Source organism: Frieseomelitta varia, unplaced genomic scaffold (assembly GCF_011392965.1).
Source record: "Frieseomelitta varia isolate USP_RPSP 00005682 unplaced genomic scaffold, Fvar_1.2 scaffold_956, whole genome shotgun sequence".
In the NCBI taxonomy this organism is placed as follows: Eukaryota; Metazoa; Arthropoda; class Insecta; order Hymenoptera; family Apidae; genus Frieseomelitta; species Frieseomelitta varia.
Genome location: NW_025110763.1, coordinates 57832 through 82098, shown reverse-complemented (window position 1 = coordinate 82098; position 24267 = coordinate 57832). Strand labels below are relative to the sequence as shown.

At 36.8% G+C, this 24267-nt stretch overlaps 1 protein-coding gene and 1 long non-coding RNA gene across 2 annotated transcripts in view; one reads left to right on the top strand and one right to left on the bottom strand.

Annotated features, from left to right (window-relative positions):
* Positions 1–1385, bottom strand: part of LOC122538057 — a 29438-nt gene extending 28053 nt beyond the window's left edge. The window contains exons 1-2 of the long non-coding RNA XR_006308773.1: positions 1291–1385; positions 1095–1218 (exon numbers count right to left, since the gene is read on the bottom strand). This is a non-coding gene — a long non-coding RNA (uncharacterized LOC122538057). The remainder of the gene's footprint in view (positions 1–1094; positions 1219–1290) is intronic.
* Positions 1386–2347: 962 nt separating this feature from the next.
* The window catches only part of LOC122538056 (zinc finger E-box-binding homeobox 1), a 32086-nt gene continuing 10166 nt past the window's right edge, over positions 2348–24267 (top strand). The window contains exon 1 of the mRNA XM_043671794.1: positions 2348–2478. Coding sequence (XP_043527729.1) covers positions 2445–2478 — 34 coding nt within the window. The 5' untranslated portion in view covers positions 2348–2444. The remainder of the gene's footprint in view (positions 2479–24267) is intronic.

The following is a 24267-nucleotide window of genomic DNA, read 5'->3' as shown; positions in this document are numbered from 1 at the left end:
TGCGGCCAACGCAGGTAGGGGATGTGGCGACAAATACATATATATAGTACGCACGAGTCGCTCGAGGATAACATCTCGTAGCCCAGGGAAGAGCGGAGACCTGCGTGTACATGTGTGTATGTGTGTGTGTGTGTGTGTGTAGAGTAAGAGGAAGAGGAGGAAATGTGGTGGAGAGAAACGGGCGTAGAAGAGAGTAGTGGGAGAGAAAGGGGGTAAGTTGTACAGAGTGGTGGGGGGTTCCAGCGTGTCCATCATAACGCATAGAGGGGAGAATAGGAGTACGGTTGGAACGGTTACGGGGTCGTGGGAGGGAGAGGGGGAGGGTTGGCAGCGGAGAAGTGGTGGGAATCGGCAGCGGGGTAGACGGTAGTGGGGGCGGCGGTCGAACGAGACAGGGGAGACGAAAAGAGAGAGAGAAGAAGCATGGGGGCGGTGGCTGCTCCGCTACGGCCGCCATCACCATCCGTCCCATCCTATAGTAAACTCCGGAGCAGCAGTCCCCAATCTGTCTCCATGTGTGTTAGTTAGGACCGTGTTTTACCGGTGCTTGCTACTCCAAGCTGGTAGTAACACCGACATTTCTGCCTTGCCCGCTCTCTGCGATGCCCTAGCATCAGTTTCCCGATCACCGTCGCGCTCTTCCCTCGTTCCTTTTCTTCTTCTCCGTCTTTCTCCCTCGCTATTCTTTCCCTCCGGCCTCTCTCTCCGTAAGTGTGTGGTTTCTTTTGCCTCGGTGCGTGGGAAAACGTGTATGCGTACGCGAATGAAAAGAATCGGTGGAAAAGGAGAAGGCGGCGGAGGTGGAGGTGGTGGCAGAAGAAGAACAGCGTATCGCTTTCCGCACGAATCGCTCCCAAGGATATAACCGGTGCGCGCTGTCTTCCTACGTTCGTCTTTCGTCGTTCTTTTCGTTTATCCTTGTTCGTCAGAGAGAAAGAGAGAAAGAGTTAGCGAGAGTGAGAGAGAGAGAGAGAGAGAGAGAGAAAGAGAGAGAGAGAGAGATACATAGTGTGATTAATTGAGAAGCCGTCGCAGTGCATCGCACCCATACCTTAAATACGTTCCTCGACATATACTCATACTCGGATACGCACCTCGAGACGTCGAGCGATCCTTCAAACAACCATCGGAAGAAGATACGCAGCAGCAACGCAGAGAAAACCGGCGGGTGATCGTCGGAGGGAGGTTCTTTGTGTGGATCCGAGTCGAACGCCGCCTCTAAAAGACGAATGAATGATACCATGCGTATTACCTTGTGACGTAAGGGAATTATAAAGGAAATTTCATTACCCCCGTGTATATTCGTGTTGTTCTTTCGCCGCGGTTCGAAGAAATCCAGCGGAAAGGCTCACAAGATACACTGGTGATCGTCATACACGGCGGCGAAACGGGACGTCGAAGATTCAACGAGGCTGAAACGCCTGTCCCACCCAATCGGTCCTCTCGAATCATCGTCGTGGAATCGTCACTTATCGGACGAGGGGAACGAAGGAACGGACGCGAACTGTACTCCGTGGACCTCGGCGCGCCTGCCGCCCGCTGGAATTTCTCCTGTCGTCGTCTGCACATAACCTCTCTCTTTTCCTCGCCTCTTGGGACCGCTCTCTCTTCTTACCACCTCTCACCTCTCTGTCCCTGTTATCATTCTGTCGTTCCTTCTGCTACGTCTCCCCCCCCCCCTCCCCACCCCCCTTCCGTGTGCGTGTCCGGCACTTGACTCTTCCCCATTCGTCTATTTCACATCGAGAAGAGAAGAAGAAACGTGATCAACATTCCCGTGTTTCGTTGAACTCGTTGTGGTGCGCGCGAGTGACACACGGCCGCTTTTAATGATCGCGGCCGCGTCGAGTGCTGGAGTCGTGTATTGCCGGATCTCCGTACCAATCGCCTCGTTGACGATCAAAATCTTGTCCACGATCGAAGATAATCGATAATTTATCATCAGACGAGAAGAATGGAATGAGAAACAGATGTCGAGCAGCCGCGCGCTGGAACGTTGCTGGTGGATGTGAATTAACGCTTGGAGCAGTCGTGACGAACGCACGCGACGCGACGCGACGCAACGCAACGCAACGCGGCCTGGCCATTTTTCTCCGTCGCGGCCGATTAAACTGTTGCACGAACGCGGGCAACAGAACGAGGCCCATTGCCATTTCGTATCGGTCTCTATGCTCCTCGACGCTGCAACTATCATCGGCTATCATCGTCACTTCGTACCGGCGGCGCGTTATCGTTACACGTCGAACGAACCGACGAGGAAACGGGGAAGAAGAGTATAACCATGTGTCGCCGCTGTACCTTGAAACGTCACAGATCGCGCTGGACGAACTCCTGAACGGGATCGCAACACACGCCGCGGCTCTCGCCGAACCATTCAACCTGGCGGAATCGTCGAAGAAACGCAAGACGTACCACGGGGAGCATTGGCTCGCGCTCACGCGAATATGAGCATGACTCTCGTCCGGAATACGTTCAAAGGTAAGCTTTTCTTTGTCAGCGCGGATTTTCGTTTTTTCCCGGTTTTCACGGCCTCGTTCCGTCAATTGCGCGCACGCTCGTTCCTTCTTTTTTTTTTTGTTTTTCCCCTACTATATTCCCAAACTGGGATGGCAGCGACTACTTGACTCTTGTCGATAAATTGAAACACGCTTCGTTAGATCTCGCCTCGTGCGAGAAGCCTACGCTGTTTGATGCTTCACGACGCATTTCACATTCGTCGTAACGCGAGCGTTCCTCTCGTTTGAATGCTGTAACATATTTCGGCAATGGCGGTCATCCGTGTCTGTCCCTTACACTTGTTTCAAAAGCACGTATGGCACGCTCGTGAAATACGCGAATACTGCGAAAAATCTCGCGGGATCTCGTTGTTTTTCGTTGGAAATTCGTCCGACAGTTTTACATTTAGTAATATCGTTTCCAACATTTTTACGGTGGATGATAAATGTAGAGCGCGACGCGATGGTTGAGTGTACTTTGACCGTGTGATTACACTCGGAAAACGTAACGATACCGTGTACTTCGGCAATGATGTTGACGTTAGATTGCGTTCCCGTCGATATTTCCTCGATGATAGGAGTCTCTCCGTTTTAAGAATTCACAAAGTCGACTGCTACTTACACGTGATTTCTGCGTGTGTGCCTTCGTAAATACGACTGCGTGCGCGCGCGAGCGCGTGCGGTCATAGCCGAATGCGCGTTGTGTTCAACGTACGCGTGTGCATTCCACGCATGCGCGTTCCAACCGTGAAAATATCACCTATTTTTTTCGGTAGAACGTGGTGTGTATCAGTCACTCTTGCAGTACAAATCTCCTTCTTTAATTAGGTGAATGTCCCTACGTCCTTATCAATTTAACGCAATTATTATTTATTTATGGCTTAGGATGGCTTCCGGTTTACAATGGGTCTGCATTTTTCTTATTTTCTACTCTTGTAACCAATCTTTATCGTCTACGTCTTATGAATCGAATTTGCCTTTTGCTCATCTACTTGTAGGATACTATAAGTAAAAGTAATGTAGAAGTAAAGTAAAAGGTAACAGGTACAACAGTGTGAGAAATAAAAGTGAGCTTTCTACTGTCTTCTACTATTGCATTTTCTTTGATATAATTTAACGCAATTAAATTCTACATTTACATCCTTCGAAATTTATCACTCGATAAACGTTGCTCAGCTTTGCTACGTCTTAACGGAGAGAGATGGAACGTGTGGTAAATCTGTCTCTCTTTTTCTACTTCAATTTTTAAAAACTTTTGAAATTCCCGTCGGATAGTTTCCATTCAAATTCTAAAATTCTTCGTTCACGAGGAAGCACGAAATAAATACCGAGATCTAAATATCTAAAAGAAACTATCTACACTTTGAAGTATTTACTAAAAACGGATCAACTCATTTCGACTAACTTGGACCCGAGAAGAACAAGTTGAAACCTATAACTCTGTTTAATTTCATTCTATAAAACTATATTCTCGCATCGTCCATCCTACTCAGATTAATAGACAATAAATCACGCAATTTATTTCCCAATAAAAATCCCCGTGTCGGCCTATTGTTTAATGAACAACTTCCGACAGATTGTTGTAAATAATTCGGAGAACGTTGAATCGCAAGCGCGTGTCTTGGCCACTTGCGGCTGGCAACTGATTGCGGACCGTAACGAGTGGCCAACACCGTACACAATAATTCATCGCTTTCTTCTTGAACTCGTCGATGTATCATACGATGTATCAATGGATATTAAAAATCATTGAGAAGCAATGAATTTATTGTTTGTTTTGCCTTTTATTTTCGTTTTACTTTAAATATACTTAAGACTGGAAAGATATTACAATTTTGGAGCAAAAAATTCTCGACGTGCGTGGCACATGATTCCGGCGCGAGAGGTTAACCTTAAGTGCGGTGGCTATTTCTTACTTATCCAAGAGAAAGAGAAAGAGAGAGAGAGAGAGAGAGAGAGATTGATTTATAAATTTCGCAACTTTGCGGACATTCATTTTTATCGCGCGTCGAGCGTACTGGCGTCACCTAACGCGATGAGCGACGATTTTTTCGTGATTCACGGCCGGTAGAGAGCCTGTTACTGTTCGGCTGAACTTTAGACCCGACACGTATTACTTTCGTGGCCGCGGATGCGCGAAATGAATTCAGATGTGTGGCGGTCGGTGTGCGACGGCTATTTCGTTTCGAGTATCGTTCTCGCGTTTTCACGAAAGGAAATGCGTCTTTGTTCTCTGGCTAGCTTCGCAGGCTGCGTTGCGAAACTCCGACACGTGGATAACGTTAATAATAATTTGGCCACCAAAATAATTATCGGAGGGGAAAGAGCGGCAGACGTATCGCGATCCTATCTAAATTCTTGGTACCAATTGATACTTCGTGGTTCAAATTCGTAGGAAACCTAGGACAATAATAAAATTGCACTGGAGGCTTTATTTCTGGGAAGATTCCGTTCGAGAGTAATTTAAATTACTATCGCCACCAAATGTGGGCCAGCAGGCTTTCGAATGAGAATAAAAAAATTTATTTCGCAATGGTAGAGATATTAAAATAAATTATTCAGTTTTACTTTGTATAAATTAATTAGTTTGTATAATATTTTAGTTATTTCATTACAGTTAAAATGAATTATTTTCAAATGATTGTTCATTTTGGGCTAGATTTGAATCTTAATATTAATTTAATACCAATTCATTTGGAAAACACCTGTTTCTTCTGTAACAAGAGGTGATTCAGTTCGATTGGTAATTTCAACTAGAAACCTAATTTTTGAAGTTGAGATTGAATGTTCAAATAATTATATTTGCAGCACGAACTTCCTTTGAACAATAGGAGAATGTATATGCACAGATAGACACCGGTGTATGCTAAACCGTGGAATAACAGAATCCAAACCCAAGATGTTTAAACGTTATTCTTTCACGTAGCTACGGAGATAAAACGAAATATCTTAAACATTTATATGCGAAACAAAGAGCTTCAACAGTCTTTCGAATGCTGGTCTTGAACTTGTAGTAGAATGCTTCCGTACTCGACAGACCAAACAGGAATTCGATCAATTGGCATAGCAAATTCTTTTCCTCTCTCTCTCTCTCTCTCTCTCTCTCTCTCTCTCTCTCTCTTCTCTCTCTCTTCTCTTTAGGCTATTTGAAATTTCAGATGATCTTGTAAAGAGGACACAATGTTCTAAAATTGTAGACTGCTTTTACTAGATTTATCGTTTGATCGCTTCATAATTTACAAAAGTACAATGTTACATAAATCTGTATATATTATGGGCTGAGTGACTTATTGCTCATTACACATAATGCCCGACTTTATGAATAAATGATTAAAACGGCCGCGCAGCCTGATAAATATTGATTAATTTATTAAATTGATCAGGCGTTAAAGCGACGTTGCTTTTGCGTTTGATTTTGTGCTAGGTTCGAAAACCAATCGCAACGATCGAATGGCCGTATTAATTTATCGTTAAAGCAAATATTATCTACTCTATATATTGTAATGATTCATTATTGCGAAAATTCTGAAAAATATATCAAAAATATATTCTGAAAAATATATTAAATATATTACTTGGCTCGTAACCTATACACAAGAGAAGAATAAAAATATTAAATTAGTTGAAAGCAGATTTTTCAATTTTTGTTTCAAAATTAAGTAGCTGTTCGATATTAAACATTTGAATATCTACGATATTGTTGTGCGGCGCAATTTAAACTCTCAATTACACATGACACGGGTAAGAAAATTTCATTGATAGTCTCCGTGACGGCTTGCCAATCATTCCGAGGATATAAAACAGAGTCACTTCCGTGATAAATTAATTTACAGAAGCTTGCGAGCAATATCGATAATCCGACCAATCCTGAACATCAGAAACGTAACTCGATCCTATTTAGAGAAGATCAAAGACCACATGTTGTATACAGCATTTCTTCGTGTTAATCCCTTCATGGTGGTAGATTCTGAGGGACTCGGGCAAGTACAGAAATTCAAACAAAAAACAATACATACTTCCTAATAAATTTCACTGTCTTCTTTCCTGTTCTGAACTCTTGAAAATATCTTCAAAAATCCTAGAATAGCGGGATGCAACTACTTTCCAGATTAAACGCTTTGAAAGGATCTTTTTGAAGAAATAAAAATTCCCTTCAATTATTATATTATTCAAAGAACTTGTATGTTTTAATTAAAAAAAAAAAGAGAGAATAAAAAATCTGATATCGGCTGGTGGTTTTAGTGTCAAAGAAATCCATATATGAAATTTCACTGGATGCGTGAACGACATGAACAATTGTTCTTTAAATCTCTCATTCTTCTGCATCTTGTTACTTTCAACCCTTCACGCTTCTTTTTGTGTCTCGACGTCAGTTTTTATCACACAACATTGTGTCACACTATTTTTAAATTACAAATAATAATAATAATAATAATAATAATAATTGAAAAATCGTTTGGAGTGTAAAGGATTGACCAGTTGCGGCTGGCAACTGATTGCGGACCATAACGAGTGACCAAACCCGTCTACATAAAACAATTCGTCTACTCTTTGAATTCATCGGTATATCCCTGGATAGAAATTACCAAGAAGTAATAAATTTATTGTTTGTTTTGTTCCTGGATCTATGCTTAAAAAACTGTGAAAATATTGCAATTTTGGGACAAAAGATTCTCGACGTGAAAAGGGTTTTTAGCGGAGGCCATTCAATCGATTCCGCCGCCCCCGATGAAATCGAGGCCGCAACGCGCCCCCGTGCTCTTCACCGATTTGCTTCCGAGCAAATATTTACACCACGCGAATGAACAACCGGCCCCGAGTATTTCCCGAAGTCTTGTTCGTCGATTTTGTTTGTTAATCGGCGAAGAGGGTCCTCTTTGTTTTTCCTCCTGATTGTCGGCGTGTATAATTTCTACTTATTGGTACCGTTTGATATTGTCTTTGGAATATTGGCTGGCTTGTTTGTTCCGCGACGTTAGAATATACATATATAGATATAATACAATGGATACGTATATAGATGCGTACATTCACCTGTGTGTGTGTGTATAATGCATGTGTGATTTTGAAATTTAACACTTGTTGCTCTTGGAATCGATACCAATTTCTGCTCAGAATAAACAAATATTTTCTTTCGCTTCATGCTTAATAATGGAATTATCGAAGCAGGTACATTGTACATTTCATTGAAGGAGTGTGATAATAGCATAGTGGTAATTAATTGTAATTTAATGTATCACTTATTAATAATTTTCTTTTGAGATCGACAGAATATTCACGTCTGTTGGTTATTATTAGATTGAAGGAGTAATGTCGAATGAATTTGTTCGTAGAATGTACAGCGTAGTTAGAAATCGGTTGCAGGAGAGTATTTAACCTCTTGCTCTGGAATGACGCACGTCGAGAATTTTTTGTCCTAAAATTGCAATATTTTCTCAGTTTAAGTACATATATTCAAGTAAAACAAAATAGGCAAAATAAATAATAAATGTGTTGCTTAATAGTTTTATAAATAATAAATCTATTATTTAATAATTTTATAAACAACAAATGTATTACTTAAATAATAATTTATATCCAGTGATATCATACCGACGAGTTCAAAAGTGAAAGCGACGAATTATTGCGTACGGTACTGGTTGGTTACTCGTTATGGTCCGCAATCAGTTGCCAGTGCAAGCGGCTGAAGACGCTAAACTAACATTTCAGAGTTGTCACTTTATTTTGCGATTAACAAATATTTCTTCAAGAGCGATTTGAAGTCTCGCTAGTTCGGCTCTTCATATTTATAATTTCCCGAAGGAAACATTCGTTGATACACCGTATACATGTAAATCAAAGTGAGAGCCAAGTCGCTGTCGCGGCGAATTTCTTCTGCGCTCTGCTTTGATTTCTTTTTTTTTTTCTCAACGGAGAGAGAAAATTCTCTTGCATTGTAACGCAATGTACGAAGAGTACATTGTTTCTTGCGCGAATAGATAAGCGGCTGGGTTCTCCATATATTCCGCGATGAATGACGTTACTGTATCGGCGGCAGCGCGCGTCGTATATGCAGTTCACCAAGTCGTGTCCGCCCGCGTGTTCCTCGGCCTCTCTTCTTTCTTTCTCCGCTTCCGTTTATCTCCTGCTATCGCCGTGCCCTCTGTGTGTATATGCACGTGTGTGTGTGTGTGTGTCTCTCTGTTTTTCAGCGAAAAACCGAGAACGAATAATCGAAATTGCACGCGCGCACCGTGATTGCGAAAATCCGCCGCGAACAATGGAAAACGTCTCCGAAGAGAAACACACAAAGGTGGCTGTTATCGTTGTCTTTGTTACACGGAGCACGTGGATATTGGAACATCTGCTTATCTCTTGGACAATTGAATTAACGTGCATTTGTTATGCGGTAGTCGCTACTTTGAACTTTGAACCTCCCGGAGAATAGTCGAACACGACAAATTTCGAGAGATCTCGTTGCAACGAGACCTCAAGCTTCTTTAGTAACACAGCGGATTCAGTCACGATGAAAATGTCGGAAAGTCAGTGTTTGTAGAAACGTTCGAAGTTGAAAGTGCGAAAGCAGAAAGGTTTAAAGTGCGAAAGCAGAAAGGTTTTTTCGTTACGAGGTTGCAGTGAATTTTTCATCGAGTGTGACGAGTATTAATAACGATGAGTTCAATGACAAAGCAAACGGAAGTTCTATGTGATAATAACATCGATCATTAATGACAACACTGTTAAATCATTAGGGAACTCTGTTAGAGAATTAGAGAATTTATTTATTACATGTTACAATACGATAGTATCTGTAGTTCGATGCACACTCGATTCACCTTGGACCGTTTTCATCGCATTAATAATAACTCGAATCTCCACGTGATTAAATTGTCTTAACAAAAAAAAAAAAAAAATTGATCGCCTACTTGCAGTATATCGACGAGATTGAGGCCTTGTTCATATTGTTTAATGGCATATTTCATCGAGCTAATAATATTGCAACACCGAAGCGTTGAAGATGAATGCAAGGAACTGAAGTGCTTACGCCCGATATCCAAATTTAACTAACAGCCAAGATTCGAAGACAAGTAGCATTAAAATTTATTATAATACAGTTTGACAAATATACGAAAACATTTAATGCTAACCAATTACTTACGATACAAGAAAATGGACAGATCTTCACATTAAAGATTGTTTGTTTTCGCGTTTTTTTCTCGAAGTCGAGATTAAATTCTCCGTTCCAAGAACGGAATATCGCGGATCCTCGATATTGCCAGGTAGTCATCCGGTTTGATTAAGCCCGTAAGATTCTAATTTTGAATTAATTATGCCAAGCTCGAGCTACATACAAATATCTTCAAGCGTCGCGCGCTTAGATACACGCACGGTTTGCCCGTGTTTGCAAAGTTCTCAAACATGGCACACGACAAAAGAGTAATTAACTCTGTTCGATGGCACGGGGTCGGGCTGTATTTACGCGGTTGTTTCATTGTAGTTTATACCTTGACTCAATCCATATCTCGTACGCTTTAAATTAACCTTCATTTGATTTCCTTACTTTTCTTTGAATTGCGCAACGAGCTCAATAAAAAAAAAAAAAAAGAAAATTGAACAGGATCGAGGAGAACATTTGGAAACCCTCTAGTCAATGAAATGAAAAAAAAAAAAAGAAAAAAGAAAGGAAGAATCATATTTCGATTTTTGCGGAAGACAGTGATATACGGACTTGAATAATATGATCGAAAAGGTTTGTTGCGCTAGGTTATTTCGCATGGAATGCGAATTTGCGCGTAATCTCGAACGAAACGGGAGGTTTGATTTCGTGGAAGCGGTCGATCGCGAGCAACCGAGCGGCGTCAAATTCATTCACGCTGTTACAATGTGAAACGATAATAACAAGGTGACGTAATTTGTTGCTTTCTTTTCTCGATGGCGAGGAGACGTTATCGTTGTCGTCCACATTCTGTCGCGTATCTCGTTCTTTCGTTCAAAAATAAAAAAAAAGAGAGAGAAAGAAACATAGAAAACGACAGTAGAAAAGTTTTTTCCTTCTCTTCAAATTTTTCAATTTTTTAAGATTTCGCCCCGAGGGAGAGTTTTCTGCCTTTTTACGCGAACAATCAGAGTCTTTTTGCATGTGATTCGCAAAAGTTAGAAACGATTGTTAAAATTGAAAGAAAAAAAAAGAAAATGCTAAAAATAAGAATGACTTGAGTCTTCAGTCACACTCTTTTACCAAAAAAAAAAAAATTCTTAACTTTTTATTATCCAAATATTTACTTCATATAGGTTCAAAATCAGCAGAATCACACCGTTTCATGAAAACGACGCTTAACCTCTTGCGAATTTTTTGTTCCAAAATTGTAATATTTTCTCAGTCTCAAGTGTATTCAAAATAGGCAAAACAGATAATAAATTTATTACTTAAATAATAATTTTATAAATAATAAATAATAAATTTATTACTTAAGCAATAATTTTGTAAATAATAAATTTATTACTTTACTTAAGTAATAATTTTGTAAATAATAAATAATGAATTTATTACTTGAGTAATAATTTTGTAAATAATAAATTTATTACTTAAGTAATAATTTTGTAAATAATAAATAATAAATTTATTATTTAAGTAATAATTGTGTAAATAATAAATTTATTACTTAAATAATAATTTTGTAAATAATAAATAATAAATTTATTACTTGAATAATAATTTCTATCCAGTTTTCTGGCCAAAGGAAAACGAAATTATATAATGTGTACGGTTTGGTCACTCGTTATGGTCCGCAGTCAGTTGCCAGCCGCAAGTGGTTCAAACCCCCTTAATTACCAGAAAAGATCCCTCGAAACGTGATTTACAGGAAAGACAAACACGATCGGAAAGGCAATAAGTACGTGCATTAATCGGCGCAGCACGACAACAACACGGTATAAAACGCTTGTATCGCGATTTATAATCTCTCCTGCGTTCGGTGAAAATATTTCCATGCGGATAATCGTGTGGCGTCGTCTGGTAATGGCAGCCAATAAACCATTGTCTCTTGATAAAAAGACTCCGTCCGCTGAATCGTCGATTCGTCCCGAATTGCACGATTTCGAGAACGATTTCGATCGTCTTTCATCGTTGCATACTTGCGTTAGGTATCCTAAGCGATGATCCTGGTCGAACGACTGGTATATCCGAGGCTGTGCGTAAACAACGATACAGAGATTATGCGAACGATTCACGAGCATATCGGAAATTGACTTCTAGAGGTGGTGTTCGATATCTTGGATGAGTAATCGCTGGCCAATAATCGGGCTCTAGTGAATTTTTATCGACTCCACCTTGAACCATTTGCTCCACGCCATTCGTCGAGGCTGGCTGGCTGGTATTCACGTATATCACGTTAAACGGTGGTTATTTATTATCGACTCTCCAAACAAGTTGCACCACCTCCTGTGCCTTTATACTAACGATCGATCGCTATTGTTCGAAAGGGGATGATTTTAAAAAGAGACAATTTTTTTACTGGTAATTTGGAGATTTTATTTATTTATTTTTTTTTCATTTTTGTTATATTGTACAGTATGAAGTTTATCTATTTATCTGAGTCAGGGGACAGACAATTTTTAGAGTTGGAGTTATATAGCTATGTTCTAGTTAGCAGATGAGTTCACAGTTAATTGTTAAATTAAAATTTCGTTCTAATAAATGGAGTTTTGTTTTACAATAGATACTGTACTAAGTTCTCGAAAGTACTTTACGTTTCTGTCTTCTGTGATTTTTATATTTCACGTTAAATGTAGTGCGCGTTTTTTTTTTTTCATTAGTATACACATAACGCGAATATTCAACTTTTAAAACAAGTTGGAATTCAGATATGTCCAACTTAAAAATAAGCACTAAACAGTAGCCAGTAAAAACAGTTTATTTAACATTCTTCACGCAATTCAATTCAATTCAATAAAAAAACCTTACTTGCCGAAATTGTCTAGACAGTTTAATCAAACAGCGACGATTTTTGTCACAAAAATTTCAGTCGCCGAAAAGTTCGAGAAATCGCGAGATTATTTTAATCTATTATTCTACTAAATTATTAGTAGAATGATATTAAACTCGCGATTATTTCAATATATTATTCCTACCAAAAGTAGAATATTTTTGCTTACGCCTGATACATTCGTTTTCGGTCGGCGACGATTACACAGTTTTCAAGCGTTTCTCTCTCGAATTAATCGACGAAGTTGATACGACCGATTGGTCGACATTTAGCCCGCGGCCAATTGGTGAGCGCGTTCCATTGATTGGCTGGTGCGTACACATAATACCGTAGAATAACGGTGCCATTTGTGTTCAATCACGAACGTTGCTGAAGATTTACTGCCATCGAAGTCGTCGTTCACTTTTAAATCGTCTCTTTTTCAACGTCGCTAGTTAACAGACCATTGCAAAATGATATATATATATATATATATATATATATATATCATTGTGTAAAATTTATATATATATATATATATATAAATGATATATATATATATATATATATATATATAAATTTTACACTCCTTTGGTCCCTTCGTTTCTTTTTTGGAGCACGATCGATCTTCCTTGCTAGCGGACGCAAGTAGCACTTTGGATTGATGATGCCTTTATTCAAATCTGCAAGAAAATCGGGATCTCGGGCAAAAAGCGTAGCAGATTCGATTTTGATAGACGTCGCGGAAAGAAATCGTCAACATCGTGTTCTACCGTGGAATTCTTCTCCGCGGTATATATCAACATTAATTGTTTTCGTCGATTAAAACGATTTCTTAATTAAAAGAGACTTAATTAATCTTGATGTACATTGGTCGCAAACGTAATGAAGAGAGGCAGCGAATTTATGTGTCAAATCGTTCCGATTCATGATGCAACTATTTTCTTATTCGCGAAAATCCTCGCAATGTCGAAATAAAAATTTCTACAAAGCAAAAGAGAAGACTCTCCGTCAAACTGAAGCCGTCATATTGAAATATAAACCAGGCAAAACAAATAATAAACTTATTACTTCTCGATGTAGCGACGAATTCAAAGAGAAGACGAATTGTTGTAATACGGTGTTTGGTCACTCGTTATGGTCCGCGAGCGCGGTTAACTAACGCGAGCGAGGTTAAGACGCAGTCGAACATCAAATTCCCCCACTGTTTCTCCGAACGGAACGGTGCGATGAGAATTCAATAAAAGGTCAATAAAGGGATCGGAAAACTGAGCCGACAAGATGGCGCGGGGGAACGAATCGATGGCAAACAAAAATCATCGGCGATCACGCGCGGTCTTGTGTCGTGAAAACATCGTTGACCGACGATGCGTTAATAGAGCAATCTTCGAGTCGAGAAGAGGGATCGTTTCTGGTCGCGCGGGAGCACGCGGCCACGAAAGATCTCCGTGCAGAGAGCGAGGAGAAGTGGTTTGAACGTTGTGGAAGATGGCGGCCGCGCCCTATCAGGCTCAATGACCTCTCCGACAAATCGTTTACTTCGCACGCGGTGGCGGCGTCAGCCGGATCGCCGCGTCGCATCCTCGGGCGCCGTGCGAACGCGCCTTTATGGCCTGCGTGCGATCCACGTTGCCAGAGTGACGTAAGCGCTCTTATCCTTCTTCTACCTTGGCCACCAAGGTGTTGGCCCAAGCCCCGAAGTTCACCGGGCCCTTTTCATCCTCCTCTCCTCCCGCGCGTCTCGCCGCTGTCCGACGAATACGCCCATCATGGCTCCCTATATTTCTCTTTTTCAAGTTTTTTTTTCAAGACTTTTCTCTCTTTTTCTAAAGTTGAACTAAGTCTTTAGGTTTGATTAAATATCTATGTTGTGGGATTTTATCTTTTTTTTTTTTTAAATTGGTAATTTGGTTCACGTTTGGAACTCTTGCGGTATCGGCAGCTAATCAAAGTAATAATAATTTACTAGACTGTGGATTCTGTGTAGTTTCGTATAGAACTGTTTTGCATACATAGACGGTAGCTGTATATTAAATTTACTTTATATTTTGCAATTCTATAGTTGAAAATGTAAATAAAAATTCGCAGTTTAATATCTCTGATAGAAATTTAATTTCCTTCGACCACGGAGACAAATTCTAAACGGGCCGCCATCGTGGCGGCATCCGACTACCGGTGGTTAAGAGTTCCAAGGGAGATTCGAGAAAATGTATTCTGGTCTTTCTCTTTTCAGAAATTTTCGGACGTATCTTGATTCTGTTAGGTCAGTTTTTTTCTTTTTTTTTTTTTTTTTTTTATATTTTTCCCTCCCCGTTGCATTCGCTGGATTCGGTGAACTGTCGTAGTCTTTTGGAAGTGCTCCAAAATATTCTTTAGCTTGATTAAACCACTCTATTGATATCCTTTACATTTTTCATCCATCCGGCTATCTGCCATAAATATTCTTTGGAACCGGTTATCTGAAATTAATTTAGTAAGAACTCGAGGAATCGTATTCAGTTCGCAAGTCTGCAACTTTGTACGCTCCGTTTCTCCGAAAATGGAAGTATATTTTCAAACAAATATATTGCAATAGAAGAATATTTTAAAATTCTTTATTTTCAACTTCAATTGTAGATTAATTATGCAACTCTTTCCACCAAAAATTGGAAAAAAAGGAAACAACAACTCTACATTCTACGTATCTATTTGTCAACGAATAATAATACCACAGTGGCGAAGGTAAAATTCCTCGAAGACCAGGGGAATGGTGGTCGGTCTCGTTTCCTTTGATAAATACCCCGAACGCGGACCACGTAACTACGGTCTTTAAAAATAGAAACAATAAGACACGCGGTTTAATGCAGTCGGTAGACACTAGCACGTCGTCTAGAGTCTAGAGGGATCGGGCCAGACGGTTTACCTTGGAATTACCAGGGAAATTCGTATGATCGTTGGTGGATATCGCGTATCTTCCTGCTAAATAATTATCGCGCCGAGCGTGACTTCTTCGGAACGTTCAGAGAGAATATACGATATGTATGGTTCTTCCTCGCGTGACGAATTAGTTACCATTTAATTTCTGACAGAGAAAGCCAGAGGAATATATATCTCTTCGTTTAAAATATACATTTCGACGAAATTTGTGACGAGAATGTGGAAAATAAAAGTTATTATTAAAGAGGATATATAAACGTAGAAAAGAAAAATTGCGAGATACGCTTCTCTGTAAAAGTAATATTTTATTAACCTCTTGCGCTGGAATGCACGTCGGGGATTTTTTTGTACCGAATTGCAACATTTTCTCAGATTTAAGTATATATACTTAAATATACTATAAATATTAAATGTATACTTAAATATACCATAAATATTAAATATATACTAAAATATACTATAAATATTAAATATATACTTAAATATACTATAAATATTAAATATATACTTAAATATTCTATAAATATTAAATACAATATTATATACAATATACTATAATATTAAATATATACTTAAATATACTATAAATATTAAATATAAAAATTTAATACTTATTAAATATACTATAAATAATATTAAATATTTAATTATTTATTTAAGTAATATTAAATAATTCAACACTATATTAAATATTTAAACCCAAGCAAAGCAAATGATAAAGTTTATTACTTTTTAATAATTTCTATCCAGTGATATCATGCCGACAAGTTCAAAAGAAAAAGAAAGCGACTAATTATTGTATACGGTTTGGTCACTCGTTACGGTCCGCGATCCAGTTGCCAGCGCAAGTGGTTAACTTGGTTAAGAACCAACCTGGTTGTTGAGATTATAATACCACGTGAACACTTTTAATAACAAATTTCTTCTTCGCTGGTTTTGACTAATTAATGAAACAATATGTTATTGTATCGAAAAATAGACCGTTAAATTTTACCTAGTGAAAACACTTCGAATCGTTTTGCGAATCTGTGTTGCGCAAACATATGAATTCAAATCACAGCCAAACAACAGTTTCGAAGCTTGAAACCGTCGAAAATCTTGATGAATGAGTCTTGAGTCTTGTTTTCACAGTTCAGGACGAACATTCCGGACTTTCTTCAACAAAAGTGATCAAAATGCTCGTGAAAACTGTGTCGAATGCTCACCGAGTTTTCCAAACTCGTCCGAGTTTGAACCTCAAGCGTTCAAATCTATCGGGACGTCCAAAATTCCCAAGGCGACCAAGGATTTTCAAACGTTGGCGTTGTGCACACGCAGATTCGAGGCGGTTTCGAAACGTTGTAAAGAAGTCGCGAGTTCGCCGAAACGAACGATCGCGGTCGAGGCTGATGGAGAACACAACCGAGATTTCTTGGATTTCCTAGAAGCTCTCGTGACAATTGATCTCGCGGACGAAAGCTGCCCACTTTCCGGAGGCAATCGACAGACACGCTGCCACTTCATACGATAATCTCCGGAAGCGTCTGTTGCGGTCAATCAGGCCGCAACATTTCGAAATTAAATCGCAACTATTTGCTACGAGCAAATAGACGAAGAACAATTATAAGAATAATAAAGAGACAAGGATCGATAAAAGAAACTTGGAGGAAAAGAAACGAAATGATGACAGACAGACAGATAGAGAGAGAATCTTTTTAATCAGTGTGAAGAAATGTAACAGTTCAGATCAGAGATATTAAGATATTAAGATCTTTTTAATCAGTGTGAAGAAATATTCAGATCAGAGATATTAAGATCAGTTTCTTTTACTGATAATAGATAATAGGAACGTAGACGAAGAATAATCAAACTTATTTTGTACATTGCAGGAAACTTTTTTTAATTATAAATGACATAGTTTCAACTAGAAATGTAATCGTTTTTAATTATAAATGACATAGTTTCAACTAGAAATGCAATCGTTTCCTTCTCTGACAATAGACAATCGTGGAAATTCATCAATAAACAGAGATTGGAATAATAAAAAGTCAGCTCTATTGTAATTTTGCACTTGGATTGTTTTGCGAGGGAAATTTATACTTTTCAATGATAGTTAAAGCGAGCGTGGGTAAGTATCATCGTCCAATCTGTGTCAGACCGTTCCAATATTCACAGGTAGAGTCGATACGTTCGTTACTCGGTGATTTAATTATTACTATTCAATCGAAACTGTGATATTCTCGGACTTCAATGTGTAAATTATTTTGTTGTGTTGTTAATTTTTGGAAATTTCTTTTACGTAATAATATTAGCCTTTAAAATCAAGAGTAGAGTTTGTTGACGAAGTGATTAATTAATTATAGCTACTTACATTATAACTACTTGCATTAATTTAAAATCTGGAAACTAATAATTGTTATAAATTATTATATATATATATATATATATTGTATATTATAACTGTTATAGTTGTTCTATATATAACAATTATAACAGTTATAATAACATTAATTTAAAATCTGGAAAATAATAACTGTTATAAATTATTATATATACATTATAATTATTAGTTTCCAGATTTTAAATTAATGTAAGTAGCTATAATTAATATATATATAATATTAAAAGAGAAACGAGAACTTCGTTTTCCAATTTTTAAAGTTATATGTTTCATTATCTTGTTCTTTTGCATTAATTAATATTTTTTGATTCTTGGAGCCACTGATGGAATTTTTTATAGCTTTCTAATCACGTTAAGGACAGAGATCTTGTCGTATCAATCAACTTTTTCTTGAAACTAAAGTTTTATTAATTTTCTATACTGTCCTTGTTGATTAAATGAAACGACTTGTTCATTATTTAGTCACAGTCTCTACAACAGAACTTTACACAAGGGACAGAAAACGCACACAAGTAATTTAAAATATCTCGAAAAATCAAAAATTGACGATAACATCTTCAACTGTAATATACTAACAATAAGAGAAAAACAGTACACGAAAACAATTTTACCAAATTTCAGGCAAGATTTACCAGATTTACCCAAACGAGGGTAAACATTTCGTTGCGTCTGCTAAAATCTTCGTTTACAATCTACGTTACATTTACACCGATTACACAGAAAATCGCGAACAACCACGGCCAAGAATAAAAATCGTCAGAGTATTATTCGCCGTATTGCGCTGGTGTGAAACAGTTTGCCGATTGATTGGTATTTGGAGAAGCGTGGCGATCGCACGGCCAAAAGAAGGGATCGTGAATAGAGGTTTTCTTGCACGCAGGTAAACGGCTTTAACGACATCGTTACACTGTTCGTGTGCCGGCGCGTGTATCAAAGGGGGCTGTTTTCCCCCCTTTCTGATGGCGGCTTTTATCGCGAGACATTTATCCGAGCGGAGAGCACGCGCGTTCGTCGAATCGGCCGTCGATTCGAACGCCGAACGAACGCGGCGACCCGCGGCGCATTTTATTTTTATTTTTATTCGCGTGCACGTTCCTCTCCTCTCCTTCTTTCCCACCGATTGAAAAGCGGGACGCCGGCACGCCGCTGAAAGGTAGAAAAAAAAAAAGAAAAAAAAGGAAAAGGTTCCCCGCTGAAAGACCAGAGAAAAACCGCCGCTTGTTTTTCTCGTTTGCGCGCTTCCAGATCTCGCCCCGATCTCTTTGGTATTCTTTCGCCGTGGCGAAAATTATTCTTCGTTGCCGGCCGATTATGAACCGGAACACAATGGCCCACTGATCGACGTCGATATCGATATCGACGTGGATATCGAAGATCGTCGTTGCATTGAGAAAATTGCTGTTTCGTTTGAGTGAACAGAGAGAATGAGAGAAGATATTTAAACGGAAGGGACGATTTTAATTTAAAAATCGAATCGTGTTATTTAATATTGGTATACGGCTATACTGTATAAATTCATTAGAAAACTATCAAATTTTATAATATACTATATATAGATATAGATATAGATATAGATATAGATATAGATATAGATATAGATAGATAGATAGATTTATCGATTTCCCAAAGGATTACAATTTCTGTTCCATCTCACCCACCATACATTTCTCTTATAAAATAACACAAAATAAAATAAAACACACACAATAAAATAAAATAGAATAAAGTAAAATAAAATGAACTAAAATAAAATACAATATACAATAGAATAGACTATAATAAAATAAAATAAAATAAGATAAAATAAGATACCATAATATAAAATATAATAAAATAAAGAGAGAGAGAGAGAGAGAGAGATAGATAGATAGATAGATAGATAGATAGATAGATAGATAGATAGATAGATAGATAGATAGATCTTTATTGATGTCCCAAAATTACAATTACAATTTCCGCTCCATCTCACCCTTCATACATTTCTCTTATAAAATAACACAAAATAAAATAAAATAGAATAAAGTAAACTAAAATAAATTAAACTAAAATACAATATACAATGGAATAGAATATAATAAAATAAAATAAAATACCATAATATAAAATATAATAAAATCATATATACAATATATATGTTATAATATTATAATACTTATAATATTATAATATGTTATATAATATATATATCATACAGAAAATTACATTTAATAATTCCAACTAAATCAAACAAGTCATTGTTTCGTTTCATCTTCCTCGACGTCTATTCGCATGACACACATAGATAGAAGGATGTCGCTATTACTCGGAAAACGACGTTGATTGATATCACCCTTTTTTTGGACGAACCAAAACTGCGAGATTCGAGATTCGAGATTCGATTTTACTGTATCGCGTTTCATCGATCAGATAAACATCGCGCGGTGGATCGAGGATCGAGTTGATCGCCACGATGTCTTCAGGCAGATGAATCTGAGATTGTGCGATATTACTTACAATTTGCTTGGCCGGTTTCTGCATTCCACTGACGTCACTCTTCCCCTCGACGGACTAGCCACTGAAAGATACACATCGAGATGCACGTAGTCTCGATCACTTGGACGTTCCACACTTAACATAATCGTTCCTCTGTCCTAGATCGATCCTCTCTCCTGATCGTTTCAAGAACTTTCCAACGTCCAGACGAATTTAAGAAAACTCGTCGTTCTCGTCGTTTCCGTCTATCTTCTGCTTATTCGCTTCATCGAAACGTTTGCCTCTTTAGAAGCTCTTTATGAGGAAAATAATTTCTGTTTATAGATTATAACGAGATATAAGATTTCTTCAAAATCTCTGCCAAAGTTCAATATCTGCGCGATATTGATTTAACAATTTAATGTTTTTTTTATTTCTTTACTGGTTAATAAAGTATAAAATTTGAATATGTATAGTATATTATTTAATACTAATACTTTAATAGTATTACTAATATTTTAAAATTTAATACTAATACTTTAATAGTATTACTAATATTTTAAAATTTAATACTAATACTTTAGTATTAATACTTATTAAATAGTTATTTAATACTAATACGTTAGTATTATATATAATTACATACATATTAATTAAGTATATTATTTAATACTAATACTTTAATATTATTACTAATACTTTAAAATTTAATACTAATAATTTAGTATTAATACTTATTAAATAGTTATTTAATACTAATACGTTAGTATTATATATAATTACATATATATTAATTAAGTATATTAAGTATATTATTTAATACTAATACTTTAGTATTATTACTTTAAAATTTAATACTAGTGCTTTAGTTAATATTAATACTTATCAAATACTTATTTAATATTAATATTTTGGTATTATATATAATTATATATATATATAATAACTATGTATATTATTTAATACTAATACTTTAATATTATTACTAATACTTTAATATTTAATACTAATACTTTAATGTTATTATTAATATTTTAAAATTTAATACTAATAATTTAGTATTAATACTTATTAAATACTTATTTAATACTAATATTTTAGTATTATTACTAATACTTTAGTATTATATATAATTATATTATTTAATATTAATACTTCAATATTATTACTAATACTTTAAAATTTAATACTGCTGCTTTAGTATTAATATTTATTAAATACTCATTTAATACTAATACTTTGGTATTATAATATAATTGGTACATATATAATAAGCAAGTATAAAGTTAATATTACTAATAAGGTTAATAAAGTGCTGGAAATTTTAAAATTTTCCTTGCTCGCAATTTGTTTGAAGGTTTTACAAGATTTAAATACAGAATCCGTATTCTGCGAAATGCAAATTTTTGAAAATGCTTTTTGTCACTGTCCACTTTAATATTTCATCAACCTGAAAAATTATCTCATCTTAATCCAAAGGTACTCCTCAGAGTTTAAAGTCCCGCAGAGTGTCAAAAAATCAATTTTTCCAAGTGTATAATATATATCGCTCGTACTCCGAATCTCGAACAAATGGAATTGCTCTCAGACAGAAGAACGGCCTCTAATTGCATCCTTAATGATTTAGCTTGATAAAGAACGTTACTGTTCTTCAGTTGTTCACCGTGATCAACCGCTGAACAACTAAAGAACGAAAATATTACTCGGTATCGCGCTCGAGCGAAAGAGTTAATATGCTGAAACACAGGCTAATCTATCGAGCAATATTGGCTCATTCATAAATAAACGACGAACGATTAAAAGTGTGTTAACCTCCTGGATGAACCTTTCTTCGATTCGATAACTCGTCTCATTAGGCACAAATACCACGACAACAATAATCGAGTTTCGTAACGATCTTTCGCGCAACGTGATCGCCGTGTATACACGTACACATACATATATGTTTGTTCCTTATCGCCGATGGCAATGGTCACGGGATCTCGGCATACGTCGGTTTTTAAGCTTCGTCCAACGTAATCGAGATCCACCGAATGGTGGTGTGTATACCGTATAGGCAAGGAAGGCAAGAAAGGTCATGGCTCTGACCCATTTCGACGTTTTATCGGCCTACCGCGCGAGCAAAGTTCGCATCTCGCGGTACACGAACTGGCTCCGCTCTTCGTGGAACAAGATTACACACATGCGTGACTTCCGTTTTCTCGCCTCTTGTTTTCCCGCTTCTTTTTGCTCTCTCTCTCTCTCTCTCTCTCTGTCTTTCTCTGCCCTCCTTTATTCTCCTTTGTTTTATTCTCACGGCAGAATTTGAGAAAGAAAAAAAAAAAAAAAAAAACAGCCCGCGACTTGTTATCCTCGAAGGATTATTTCTACCTCCCCGCGGGAAATCGAACGAGCGTTTTCTAGGATTTGCGCGAGAACTAGAATTTTTCAAAGTGAAGATTAACTTTTGCAATTAACTTGCGTGGAAGGAAATTTTTAAACAAGTTTATTATTCGAAACTTGTATAATTGCAATTATTAGATAAGCGTTGTAGGTGGATAAAACGTCGTCTTCTCTAAATTTGTGTATTTTTTTTTTTTTTTTTTTTTAAAGTAAGAAAACTTTGAAATATTTAATTATGACAATTTCCTAGAATTTTCTCCAATTTTTTTCTTTTTTTTTTTTCGAAATCTCCGAGAATTAAAAAAATTACGCTTCAATTTACTAACTCTTGAGGATCGGCAAATTCACTCCTCAAAATTGCAATTAATATCAATTGCAGAATTAATTTTTATTGCGTAATTAATACTTTCCAAAACTACCCAGGAAATTTGGATTAAACGAAGTAAGGGATAAAGAAGAGTCTAAAATTAGTCTTAAAGTGTTATTAGATTAAAATCGAGTAGGTAAAATTGAAACTATCCGATGACCTTCGTCAGAAGGAATGTGTGAACGTGTCGGAACGATCCTCGTGCACGGAGGCTGGCGAAAGTGTTGGACGAGGGAGGCTGACTCACGACGAAATTTTATCTTGGCCGGCGATTTGCCAAATATCGAATGGTCGTTTGTTCGAGCAGCTTTCTCCCGAGCCGAAGCGATACTTCCGTTCTTCGATTCCTCTTGCTCGGCGGCCCATGTTGATTGCCAAGGAAAATTCGTTTAGATGCGGTTAACCCCATGGTACACACACACACACACACACACACACACACAGTCGAAGAAGCGTCGTGTCGCGTTTCTATCGATCACTTGTTAACCTTGGCAGAGTTTACAATGGTTGATGGCTTATGCAACATTTTAATCTCGATTTTTGTCGATAAATTTTCTTCCTACTTTTCGACAGGAAAACGAACCATAAAGTCTTAACCTTTTGCCACGCACGTCGAGAATTCTTTGTTCCAAAATTGTAATACTTCCTCAGCCTTAAGTGTATTCAAGTAAAACAAAATAGGCAAAACAAATAATAAATTTATTACTTAAATATAATAATTTTATAAATAACAAATAATAAATTTATTACTTAAGTAATAATTTTGTAAATAATAAATAATGAATTTATTACTTAAGTAATAATTTTGTAAATAATAAATAATGAATTTATTACTTAAGTAATAATTTTGTAAATAATAAATAATGAATTTATTACTTAAGTAATAATTTTGTAAATAATAAATAATGAATTTATTACTTAAGTAATAATTTTGTAAATAATAAATAATGAATTTATTACTTAAGTAATAATTTTGTAAATAATAAATAATAAATTTGTTACTTAAGTAATAATTTTGTAAATAATAAATTTATTACTTAAGTAATAATTTTGTAAATAATAAATTTATTACTTAAGTAATAATTTTGTAAATAATAAATTTATTACTTAAATAATAATTTCTATCCAGTAATATAACCGACGAGTACAAAAGAAAAAGAAAGCGACGAATTATTGCGTACGGTTCGGTCACTCGTTATGGTCCGCAATCAGTTGCCAGCCGCAACTTTGGTTAAAGCCGAAATCGTCACTGTTTGTCGACCTCCGTGTCCTTCATATTCCATCGTCCTTTTCAAAATTTGGGAAATATTATTCTTCATCCATTCTTGATCC